The sequence below is a fragment of the Mustelus asterias genome, chromosome 8, assembly GCF_964213995.1.
Source record: "Mustelus asterias chromosome 8, sMusAst1.hap1.1, whole genome shotgun sequence".
NCBI lineage: Eukaryota > Metazoa > Chordata > Chondrichthyes > Carcharhiniformes > Triakidae > Mustelus > Mustelus asterias.
This window is the reverse complement of record NC_135808.1, coordinates 116350690-116364235: the sequence shown is the minus strand read 5'-3', so window position 1 is coordinate 116364235 and position 13546 is coordinate 116350690. Positions and strand designations below refer to the sequence as shown.

At 42.9% G+C, this 13546-nt stretch overlaps 1 protein-coding gene across 2 annotated transcripts in view; it reads left to right on the top strand.

Annotated features, from left to right (window-relative positions):
- Positions 1-2907, top strand: part of plppr4a (phospholipid phosphatase related 4a) — a 77343-nt gene extending 74436 nt beyond the window's left edge. For both annotated transcript variants that reach the window (XM_078219439.1, XM_078219438.1), the window contains one exon: positions 1567-2907. In XM_078219439.1, the coding sequence (XP_078075565.1) occupies positions 1567-2907 (1341 nt within the window). The remainder of the gene's footprint in view (positions 1-1566) is intronic.
- The last annotated feature ends 10639 nt before the right edge of the window (positions 2908-13546 follow it).

Genomic DNA, 13546 nt, shown 5'->3' with positions numbered 1-13546 from the left:
CATCTACCCTATCTAGTCTTGTTAAAATTTTATAGGTTTCTATGAGATCCCCCCTCTCATTCTTCTAAACTCCAGTGAATACAATCCTACCCGACTCAGTCTCTCCTCATCAGTCAGTCTCGCCATCTCAGGAATCAGTCTACTAAACCTTTGTTGTAGTCCCTCTGTAGCAAGAACATCCTTCCTCAGATAAGGAGACCAAAAATGTACATGGAACGCGCTGCCTGGGGAGGCGATCGGAGCAGGTACGATAGTGGCATTTAAGGGGCAACGAGGCGAATACATGAATAGGATGGGAATAGAAGGATACGGACTCTGTAAGTGCATTCGGTTTTAGTTTAGGCAGGCATCATGATCAACGCAGGCTTGGAGGGCCGAAGGGCCTGTTCCTGTGCTGTACTTTTCTTTGTTCTTATGATATCATCCCATTCCATGATACATTTCATCCCCCTGCCATTTTAGTTCAAACCCTCCCTAACTGCTCCAGCAAATACTCCCCCTTGGACATCAGTCCCAATCCTGCCTAGGCTTAACCTGTCCAGTTTGTACTGTCCCACCTCCCCAGAACCAGTGCCAATGTCCCAGGAATCTGAAAGCTTCCCCCCTACGCCATCTTCTCTGCCATGTATTTATCTGATATATTGTGCTATTTCTACTCTGACTAGCAGGTGGCACTGGTATAATCCTGAGGTCACTACCTTTGAGGTCCTACTTTTCAACTTGCTTCCTAGCTTCCTATATACTGTTTTTAGGACCTCATCCCTTTTTTTGCTTATGTTATTTATACCAATCTGTACCATGACCACTGGCTATTCACCCTTCCTATTCAGAATGTACTTGTAGCTGCCCTGAGACATCCTTGACCCTAGCACCAGGGAGACAAGATACCATCCTAGAGTCTGTTTGCGGCCACAGAAATGCCAATCTATTCCCATTACGATTGACTCCCCTATAACCATTGGATTTCTGCACTTTTACCTCTCCCCTATAACCATTATACTCTTATGCTATTACTCCTCCCCTGTGTTGCAGAGTCAACCATGGAGCAACAAATTTGGCTGTGCTGCTTTCCCCTGAGAAGCCATTCCCCTCAACGATAGCCAAAGTGGTATATCTGTTTCCAGGAGAATGGCCACAGGAGATTCCTGCACTGCCTGCCTCTTGCTCTGTCTGCTGGTCGTCCATTCCCTTCCAACCTGTGGAGTCATAGCCTGCAGTGTGACCACCCCTCTATATGTGTTATCCACGATACTCTCCACCTTGTGGATGCTCCACAGTGTCCCCAGCTGCCTTTCCAGCTCTGAAATCCAGGCTTCCAGGAGCTGCAGCTGGAGACACTTCCTGCACACAAACTGGCACCGGGCACTGGAAATTTTCCCGGCTTCCCACAGAGTGCAGGAGGAACACACACGGCTTTGAATCATACTGGCCTGCCCTAGAGATTGTTGATTTGCTTTATTTGGTTAACAAAAATAAACACATTGACTTGAGTAGCCTCTGAGCTGTCTGATTCTGTGAAATAAATAGCCCCACAAAATTCCATGTTATTTTGTGTTCTGCATGCAGGGTCTTTATGCTGTGAGCAATTTCCAGCCTAGTGACGATGGCATAACCCACCAGACGCATCACAGAGAACCTTTGAGATCGCTGACGGACCTCAGCCAGGAAAGCAGTAGACAACTCCAAGGAAAGACTGGCAGTAGCATTGATGGGATTTCATCGCACCATTCAGAAAGCATTCTGAACCGAAACCACAGAGAATCTGGCTCCCTCACAAACTTAAAGAGAACCAGTGCCGATGTTGAGATCATTACTCCTCGTAGTCCAATGGCGAAGGAGAACATGGTGACCTTTAGCAACACATTGCCACGTGTCAACACATCATCGTTGGATGAGGCAGCCAGAAGGAACGCGACGATTCATGCTTCGATGGACTCTGCCCGTTCTAAGCAGCTCTTATCCCAGTGGAAGTCCAAGAATGAAAGTCGGAAACTCTCCCTGCAAGTAATGGAGACGGATACTGGGCACTCACCGCCCAAGTCCATGGAGATGAGATCCAGTTCAGAACCAGCAGGAGTAGGCCTCAATGGAGACCAACAGGCACAGCTCAACCAGTATCTGAAAATTCAGGCTGGTACTATCCCTGGGACTAACAGCACCAGTAACATTGGTGGAGGAGCAAGAGTCTCCATGCAGTCACGCCCAGGTTCATCACAACTGGTTCACATACCTGAGGAAACGCATGAGAACATAAGTACTTCTCCAAAAGCTAGTTCAGCTCGATCAAAGTGGCTTAAAGTAGCTGAGAAGAGTGGAGTTGGTCGGGCAAACACTCAACCGAGAATTATGCAGGTTATTGCTATGTCCAAGCAGCAAGGCATGTTACAGAGCAGCCCAAAAAGTACCGATGGCAGTACAGTATCCTGCACGGGATCTATAAGGTACAAAGCTCTAACAGAGCATGAACCCAGTAGTATCGTCAGAGTGGAAGCCCATCCGGAAAACAACAGGCCTCTGGTGCAAGTACCCTCGGGCAGTGAAGGGAGTGGATCGTGGAAATGGAAGTCCCACGAAAAGGCCAGCATTCGCCAAGCATTTGAGCTAAACGACCTTAACAGGGACTCTGAAAGCAGCGAATCAGTAAAGGATAGCTACGCTACAGCGGAAAGGAAGAAAGCCAATCCAGACAGCAGTGAGCACCATCACCACGGAATCACCACCATCAGAGTGACACCAGTGGAAGGCAGCGAAGCGGCTTCCGAAACGCACTCGGTGTCCTCCAGTCGGGATTCAACCCTCAGGCGGAAAGCTAACATCATTTTAATACCGGAAAGAGGAAACAGCCCGGAAAGTACAAGAAATATCTTCTACAAGGGAACATCGCCCACTCGAGCTTACAAAGAGTGAATCGTGATCACAGAAGCCTGCTGAAAGACAATCCCAGTGTAAACAGATGCTGAATGCCAGTGCTTATCGATAATAGATTGAGCAGCATAAATGTGCCATTCAGTGGTTTATTATTTGAGAAGTTACTGATATTTAAACATGGTTGCATGAATATGATATTTTTACATACTAATCAAAAGCACACGGGCAAAGCCTGAGCCTTGTGAAAGAAGTATTTGCTACATTGCTATATCAATGAACTGTGAATGCATTTTCTCCCATTTTGAACATGTCACTCATGTATTGAGCAGTGGATATATTTTCAGAAAGCTTTGGCTGTACTGCTTTTTTCTGTAACGACCAATTTAGAATTTATTTCCTGATTAAAGCTTTAGGTAGTACATATATACCCAACTGTTATGAGGGGTTTGGTGAAACTTTATTTGTGGAAACATTATTGGGGTTGCAATGATTACTTGCTCAACAATCAGTCAAAGTTTTAGTTAGTTACAAAGCTTCCTTCCAAGGGGACCATGTAGATGAGAAAATCATGTAGCTTTTATAGAAATTACATGCAAACTATATTGAAATACATATACATGTGCACCACGTACGTTACAAATACTAGAATTTTTTTCTCACAGAATGTAAAATGAACAGTAATTGATTACTGGTCACTATTTATATCATAGATTTTTATACCTACTGTAGCCTTAGCATACTGATATCATGCCTTTAAAAAAAGTGTTTTTTAAGTAATATAGACACCATCTTTTTTTGTAAGCTTACAAGGTTGTATTTCAAAATGATTAAAAATATAAAATCTGCCTTTAATCATAAGTTACAGGCTTCGTACCAAGCTGTTTCTACTTTGTTCAGTAATGAAGGAAGGTGTCCAATAGAACTCCGCTGCTATTTCCACCCCACCCCCACCAGCACTTCCCCAAACCCTCTCCCCTCCCCCAGCAAACCCCCAGCTCCTCCCCACACCCATACTAACCCCAATGGTGTACCAAATATAATGCTGTATTATCTTTTTGAGTTGCTAAGGGAAATGGTTTGGGCTTTTATTACTAGATCCATATTGATAGGAAAAAAAAATGATGTGTAGTTTTTACTCGTTTATACTCGTGGTTTTGAATACAGCTTATACGAAAAGGTACATAACAGTCAGGCACCTTCAGACAACAGTTAAAACAGTGTGTTACAACACTTTCCCTCAATGTCTTTGTTCAAACCCTGGTGAGCATAATCATTTTGTCCTTAAGGAATCATTCCATTTGGAGAGCTATCAACTTGAACGATTCCAGTGGCTAAAGTAAAAACCTTCTTTACATTGCACCATGACCTAGTTATGTTTTATTATGATGGATAGGTGAAGCTGTAGTGTTCCTACTACTATAAGAGTGGGTGTAACGCATTGGACTGTGAAGAAAATCCAAACATCTGCATGTATCTTTTATACAGTACCTCCTGTAAAATTAAACTTTATTTTCATTGCAACAATACCTTCATTCAATATTTATCAAGGAATTATTTAACAGGTGACATCATTTTTTAATTGTAAATAATTACTAGTTGGTACAAACTGTGATATCTTTTTGAAGGTTTGTTTCTTTGCCCAGTAAAATTATATTTAAGTGATTTGTATGTTAAAGGGAAGACCGTTTAACTAAGGTATGCACAGGTATGTATAGTGGCATATGTGTTTAAAATGTCATGTTAACTATTTTTTCAAGAAGTGTTTTGAAAAAAGAGCACTGGTTCAGTAAGTGTGCGCAAAACTTTATTGTGTGAGAGTTCTTAAATTGTGGTATACAAAAGTCTCGTGAAAAAGTAACCAAGGGAGAAATACTGGAACTTATTTCTATTGAAAAAGAAAATCAATGCCTCTATTATCATATTTGAAAGATATCAGCTACACTGTACCTTTCCCAAGTGTGTTGGTTATTTACAAAATAAATGTTTCTTAATTGCAATGGATGCTTGTAAATCATGTTTTATTTCGTTATAACACCCAAATAGAAATAGAAGTGTATTATTTTTTCTTACTGGATCACAACAGTTTCCTTTGATTTATTATTGTCACATGTATTGGGATGCAGTGAAAAGTATTGTTTCTTCTGTGCTATACAGACTATGCTATACAGCATACTGTTCATAGAGTACATAGGGAAGAAGGAAACAAGAGAGTGCAGAATGTAGTGTCACCGTTGTAGCTGGGGTGTAGAGAAAGATCAGATTAATATATGGTAGGTCCATTCAAAATTCTGATGGCAGTAGGGAAGAAGCTGTTCTTGAGTCAGTTGGTACGTGACCTCAGACTTTTGTATCTTTTACCCCTTGGAGGAAGGTGGAAGAGAGTATATCTGGAGTGCATGGGGTCCTTGATTTTGCTGGCTGTTTTTCCGAAGCAGCGGGAAGTGTAGACGGAGTCAGTGGATGGGAGGCTGGTTTGCGTGATGGACGGGGCTACGTTCACGACCCTTTGTAGTTTATTGTGGTCTTGGTCAGTGCAGGAACCATACCAAGATTTCATCCAAATTTTTAAGATACCCAACGCGTAATTTATTCTCTGTGTTAATTCAAGCATTGTCTAACAATTTGCATATTTTCGATGATCACGCATTATATTGTCACAACTTTTTCCAGCACTAGTGAACATCTAAAACGAAAAATAAAAACGCCTAAATCACTTGCAGCACACAGTGAAGCCCATTAACCCATCCTGCTTGTGCGTGTTCTTTGTCAGATTAATTCTAAATTAATCCTCTTGTCTCATTCCTCTCCCCAGAATCTTGTTTCTTAATTTCAGTTATCCAATTTCAAAAGCAACCATGGTTTCTACCTCAACAACCCTCTCGCAAAGCATCGCATGCTCCAAGCTCTCTCTACCGATGTTTCTGCCTATCTTTTGCCTCACTCTCTTAATGATAACTTGAAACTTTCAATGACCATGCCACTGATCTGTACAAATTTGCCATTTCTTCTTTATTGTTATACTCTCTGTACATAGTTAGAAAAAGTGATAATGTCATGGAACATTTTATGCTTTTATCCACTACACTGTCAGAGAAAATCAGCATGTGGACTTTAGCAATCCAGGAATGAAGCCCACTATTCCTTCTCAGGACAACTGTGGGTGGTTAGCCATGTACTGCATGCAAAAAAATGTTAGGTGGTACAAAAAACGTAGAAAGTAAAGAAAGGCTATGAGAGGATCGATAGGGTAGATAATCAGAGGCTTTTCCCACGGTGGAAGGGTCGACTACAAGAGGGCACAGGTTTAAGGTGAGAGGTGATAAGTGTAGGGGAGACATGCAGGGAAAGTCTTTCACACACACAGGGTGCTGGGTACCTGGGACACACTACCAGTGAAGGTGGTGGAAGCCACAGCTATCCTCTAATTCTCTATCACCGAAATTTTACAAGTCTCATAAGTAGACATCAGGTGGCTTATGCACCAACACATATTGGTTCACTTGGATCAAAGCTAAGCTGTCTGATGATAACATGTTTTATTCCATTAACAAGCAGCTCAGTACCTATGTTTAATCTGTTTCTCCTCTTTTTGGAGGGGTAGAGAAAGGGAAGACTAAAGTCATATAGCCCTGTGGTCTCAGATTTCTAGGTGTACGAGTTGACTGATGTTTAGCAAATAGCCAGGATGTAAACTCAGCCATGGAAGCAAAGAACCATAGAAAAGTTACGACGCGGAAAGAGGCCATTCAGCCCATTGTGTCTGTCCTGGCCAATAAAAGAGAGAATAAAATAAACTAGCCGCTCATCTGAATTCCACTTCCCAGCACCTGGTCCACAGCCCTGCAAGTTACAATGCTTCAAATTCCGATCCAGGTACCTTTTAAATAAATTAAATGTTTTGGCCTCAACTATCAACAATGAATTCCAGATGTCCAACACCCTCTGGGTGAAAGAGTTTTTGCTCCAATATTTCCACCAATTGACATTGGGGTTGTTGAAGTCCGCAACTATTACTTAGTTACAGTCCTCACAGTCCCTATTATAGTCCTCAGCTTTACTTAGATTCCTAAACAGGAAGACTTTACAGTTGCAACCCACTTCAAACATATTCACAAAATATGGTTTAGACAGGACAAAATTCAAATTCCAGGATTTCAAGGTTGGATGAACAACATTGCAGCGAGCCCAGCCTCAAGAGTTCTGGGGAAATGGCAGTTGCAATCTTCAGAAACATAGAAATAAGAGCAGGAGAAGGTCATGTGGTCCCTTAAGCCTGCTCCGCCATTCAATATGATCATGGCTGATACTCTATCTCAACGCCATCCTCCCGTGCTCTCCCCAAACCCTTTCACGCTGTAATGACTTCAATCAGACCTATTGGAGTATGAACTCCCTGATTGCGGGTCTAATTGATGGGCCAATTGGGGAGTCTTTGCCTTGTATTTAACCAGGACTGTCAGTTCCTCTGACACTCCCAGAGATAGACTGCTGACTGCTAGCACTCTGTGTACTGCTGTTAGAATTTGTAAATAAAGGGATTTTGGTGAAGGGACTTCTGCTTCTGAAGACTCATTACAGACTCCTCTAGAATCTATCTATTTCCTTCTTAATTATATTTCGTGACATAGCCCCCACAGCCTTTTGTGGTAAAGAATTCCGCAGGTTCATCACCCTCTGAGTGATTTGATTTGATTTATTATTGTCACATGTATTAACATAAAGAGAAAAGTATTGTTTCTTGCACGCTATACAGACAAAACATACCGTTCATAGAGAAGGAAACGAGAGAGTGCAGAATGCAGTGTTACAGTCATGGCTAGGGTGTAGAGAAAGATCAACTTAATGCAAGGTAAGTCCATTCAAAAGTCTGACAGCAGCAGGGAAGAAGCTGTTCTTGCGTCGATTGGTACATGACCTCAGACTTTTGTATCTTTTTCCCGAAGGAAGAAAGTGGAAGAGAGAATGTCCAGGGTGCGTGGTCCTTAATTATGATGGTCGCTTTGCCAAGGCAGCGGGAAGTGTAGACAGAGTCAATGGATGGGAGGTTGGTTTGCATGATGGATTGGGCTACATTCACGACCCTTTTTTAGTTTCTTGCGGTCTTGGGCAGAGCAGGAGCCATACCAAGCTGTGATACAACCAGAAAGAATACTTTCTATGGTGCATCTGTAAAAGTTGATGAGAGTCGTAGCTGACATGCCAAATTTCCTTAGTCTTCTGAGAAAGTAGAGACATTGGTGGGTTTTCTTAACTACAGTGTTGGCATGGGGGGACCAGGACTTGTTGTTGGTGATCTGGACACCTCAAAACGTGAAGCTCTCGACCCTTTCTACTTCATCCCTATTGATGTAGACAGGGGCATGTTCTCTACGCTTCCTGAAGTCGATGACAATCTCCTTCGTTTTGTTGACATTGAGGGAGAGATTATTGTTGCCGCACCAGTTCACCAGATTCTCTATCTCATTCCTGTACTGTGTTTCGTCATTGTTTGAGATCCGACCCACTACGGTGGTGTCAGCAAACCTGAAAATCGAATTGGAGGGGAATTTGGCTGCACAGTCATAGGTGTATAAGGAGTATAGTAGGGGGCTGAGAACACAGCCTTGTGGGGCACCAGTGTTGACAAAGTTTCTCCTCATCTCAGTCCTAAATGGCCTATCCCATGCCCTGAGATTGTGAGCCTTTGCTCCCAGCCAGAGCAAACAACAGCCCTGTGTCCAGTCTGTCCAGCTCTGTCAGAATTTTATACGTTTCAGTAAGATCCCCTTTCATTCTTCTGAAATCCAGTGAGTATCGACCTAGTCAACCCAATCTCTCTTCATATGATAATTCTGCTATCTTAGGAATCAGTCTGGTGAATCTTTGCTGCACTCCCTCCATGTCACGTATATCCTTCCTTAGATAAGGAGACTGTAGCTGCATACACTACTCTAGGTGTGGTCTCGTACAGCTGCAGCAAAACATCAATGCTCCTGTAGGTCACCTGGCAATGAAGGCCACATAACTTCTTAACTGCTTGCTGCACCGCTTTGCTTGCTTTCAGTGACTGGTGTACGAGGACACCCAGGTCCCTTCTTACATCAACATTTCCCAATCTATCACCATTCAAATAATGCTCTGCCATTCTACTTATCCTACCAAAGTAGATAACTTCACACTTATCCATGTTATACTGCATCTGCCATGTAGTTGTCCACTCAACTTGTCATAATTGCCTTGAAACCTCCTCCTCCTCCTCACCACTCACATTCCCATCATGTTTTGTGTCCTCAGCAAACTTGGAAATATTACATTTTATCCCTCATCCAAATTATTCAACGATATTGTGAATAGCTGAGGCCCAAGTTCTGATACCTGTTGTCACTGCCTGCCATCTGAAAAGAACGTATTTAGTCCCACTCTGTGCTCCCTGTCTGTTAACCAGTTTTCAATCCATGCCAATATATTACCGACAAACGCACACAATCTAATTTTGCACAGTAACCTCTTATGTGGACCTTTATCAACAATTTTCTGAAAATCCAAGTACGCAACATCCATTTATTCTTCCTTGTTTGTTCTGCTCATTACATCCTCAAAAAACTTCAGTGGGATTAACAAACATGATCCTCCTTTCATAAACCCAAGTCCTTGTCAAATCCTGTTGATATTTTCCAAATGTCCTGTTAACATATCCTTTATAATAGACGCTAGTATTGCCACTACTAATGATGTCAGGCTAGCCGGTCTGTAATTCCATATTTTCTCCCTCCCTCCTTTGTTAAATTGTGGAGTTGCATTTGCCACCCTCCAATCTGCTGGGACTGTTCCAGAATCCACAGAACTTTGGAAGATAACGACCAATGGATCCATTATTTCCATGGTCACCCACTGGGATGAATTATTAGACCCTGGGATTTATCAGCTTTCAATACCATTAATTTCTATTCCTTTAGTAATTCCTTTCAATTCCACTGTCTCACTAGACCCTTGGTTCCTTAGAATTTCTAGGAAGTTATTTGTGTCTTCCTCCATGATGACAGAACAAAAGTATTCCTCTGCCATTTCCTTGTCCTTTATTATAAATTCTCCTCTTTCAGAATGTACGGGATCTTCATTTGTCTTCACTAATCGTAAGACCATAAGATCATAAAACATAGGAGTAGAATTAGGCCACTCGGCCCCTCGAGCCTGCTCCGCCATTCAATAAGATCATGGCTGATCTTTTTGTGGACTCAGCTCCACTTACCCGCCCGCTCACCAGAACCCTTAATTCCTTTACTGTTCAAAAATTTATCTATCCTTGCCTTAAAAACATTCAATGAAGTAGCCTCAACTGCTTCACTGGGCAGGGAATTCCACAGATTCACAACACTTTGTGTGAAGAAGTTCCTCCTCAATTCAGTCCTAAATCTGCTTCCCCTTATTTTGAAGCTATGTTCCCTAATTCTAGTTTCACCCGCCAGTGGAAACAACTTCCCTGCTTCTAATCTATTTCCTTCATAATCTTATATATTTCTATAAGATCTCCCCTCATTCTTCTGAATTCCAATGAGTATAGCTTCAGTCTCTCCTCATAAGCCAACCCTCTCAACTCCAGAATCAACCTAGTGAATCTCCTCTGCACCCCCTCCAGTGCCAGTATATCCTTTCTCAAGTAAGGAGACCAAAACTGTACAGGGTACTCCAGGTATGGCCTCACCAGCACCTTATACAGCTGCAACATAATCTCGCTGTTTTTAAACTCCATCCCTCTCGCAATGATGGACAAAATTCCATTTGTCTTCTTAGTTACCTGCTGCACCTGCAAACCAACTCCTTGAGATTCCTGCACAAGGACACCCAGGTCCCTCTGCACAGCAGCATGCTGCAATTTTTTACCATTTAAATAATAGTCCATTTTGCTGTTATTCCTACCAAAATGGATGACCTCACATTTACCAACATTGTACTCCATCTGCCAGACCCTCGCCCACTCACTTAGATTATCTATATCCCTTTGCAGACTTTCAGCGTCCTCTGCACACTTTGCTCTTCCACCCATCTTAATGTCATCTGCGAATTTTGACACACGACACTTGGTCCCCAACTCCAAATCATCTATGTAAATCGTAAACAATTGCGGTCCCAACACTGATCTCTGAGGCACACCACTAGGCACTGATCGCCAACCAGAAAAACACCCATTTACCCCCGCTCTTTGCTTTCTGTTAGTTAACCAATCCTCTATCCATGCTAATACATTACTCGTAACACTGTGCACCTCTATCTTATGTAGCAGTCTTTGGTGCAGCACCTTGTCAAATGCCTTCTGGAAATCCAGATACACCACATCCACAGGTTCCCCATTGTCCACTGCACATGTAATGTTCTCAAAGAATTCCACCAAATTAGTCAAACATGACCTGCCCTTCATGAACCCAGAGTCCTCAACCGTTCCTCATACGACAAGCTCATCATTCCAGGGATCATTCTTGTGAACCTTCTCTGGACCCTTTCCGAGGCCAGCACATCCTTCCTTAGATATGGGGCCCAAAACTGCTCACAATAATCCAAATGGGGTCTGACCAGAGCCTTATACAGCCTCAGAAGTACATCACTGCTCTTGTATTCTCACCCTCTTGACATGAATGCTAACATTACATTTGCCATCCTAACTACCGACTGAACCTGCACGTTAACCTTAAGAGAATCTTGAACAATGGCTCCCAAGTCCCTTTGTGTTTCTGATTTCCTAAGCATTTCCCCATTTAGAAAATACTCTATGCCTCTATTCCTCCTTCCAAAGTGCATAACCTCACACTTTTCCACATTGTATTCCATCTGCCACTTCTTTGCCCATTCTCCTAACCTGTCCAAGTCCTTCTGCTGTAAGAAGACAGAGGGTGGTGGTTGATGGGAAATGTTCATCCTGGAGTTCAGTTACTAGTGGTGTACCGCAAGGATCTGTTTTGGGGCCACTGCTGTTTGTCATTTTTATAAATGACCTGGATGAGGGCGTAGAAGGATGGGTTAGTAAATTTGTGGATGACACTCAAGTCGGTGGAGTTGTGGACAGTGCAGAAGGTTGTTGCAGGTTACAGAGGGACATAGATAAGTTGCAGAGCTGGGCTGAGAGGTGGCAAATGGAGTTTAATGCGGAAAAGTGTGAGGTGATTCACTTTGGAAGGAGTATCAGGATTACAGAGTACTGGGCTAATGGTAAGATACTTGGTAGTGTGGATGAGCAGAGAGATCTCGGTGTCCATGTGCATAGATCCCTGAAAGTTGGCACCCAGGTTGATAGGGTTGTTAAGAAGGCGTATGGTGTGTTAGCTTTTATTGTAGAGGGATTGAGTTTTGGAGCCATGAGGTCATGTTGCAGCTGTACAAAACTCTGGTGCGGCTGCACTTGGAGTATTGCGTACAGTTCTGGTCGCCGCATTATAGGAAAGATGTGGAAGCATTGGAAAGGGTGCAGCGGAGATTTACCAGGATGTTGCCTGGTATGGTGGGAAGGTCTTATGAGGAAAGGCTGAGGGACTTGAGGCTGTTTTCGTTAGAGAGAAGGTGAAGAGGTGACTTAATAGAGGCATATAAGATGATCAGAAGATTAGATAAGGTGAACAGTGAGAGTCTTTTTCCTCGGATGGTGATGGCTAGCACGAGGGGACATAGCTTTAAATTGAGGGGTGATAGATATAGGACAGATGTTAGAGGTAGGTTCTTTACTCAGAGAGTAGTAAGGACGTGGAATGCCCTGCCTGCAACAGTAGTGGACTCGCCAGCATTAAGGGCATTTAAATGGTCATTGGATAAACATATGGATGATATTGGAATAGTGTAGGTTAGATGGGCTTTAGATTGGTTTCACAGGTCGGCGCAACATCGAGGGCCGAAGGGCCTGTACTGCGCTGTAATGTTCTATATTCTATGTTCTGCAGCCCCCCTGCTTCCTCAATGTTACCTGCCCCTCTACATATCTTTGTATCATCTGCAAACTTAGCAACAGTGCCTTCAGTTCCTTCTTTCAAATCGTTCATGTATATTGTGAAAAGTTGTGGTCCCAGCACCGACCCCTGAGGCATAGCACGAGTCACCGGCTGCCATCCTGAAAAAATCCCTTTATCCCTACTCTCTGCCTTCTGCCAGTCAACCAATCCTCTATTCATGCCAGGATTTTACCCTTAACACCAAGGGGTCTTAACTTATTTAACAGTTTCTGATGCGGCATCATGTCAAGGACCTTTTGGAAATCTAAATAATTCATGTCCACTGGTTCTCCTTTATCTAACTTCCTTGTTACCTCCTCAAAGAACTCTAATAGATTTGTCAGACATGACCTCCCCTTGATGAAGCTGTGCTGACTCAGTCCTATTTTATCATGCACTTCCAAGTACTCCACGATCTAAAATCTTACCAATGACCGAAGTCAGGCTAACCGGCCTATAATTTCCTGTCTGCTGCCTCCCTTCTTAAACAGCGGTGTTATATTCGCTACTTTCCAATCCTCTGGGACCCTCCCTGCCTCCAGTGATTCCTAAAAGATCACCACAAATGCCTCCACAATTTCCTCAGCTCTCTCTTTTAGAACACTGGGGTGTAATCATTTTCCTCTTACTTATGTATTGAAGTTTTAAAATATTTTTTAATTCATTCATGGAATGTGGGCACCGCTGCCTGAGGCAGCATTTGTTGCCCATCCCTATATAGCCCTTGA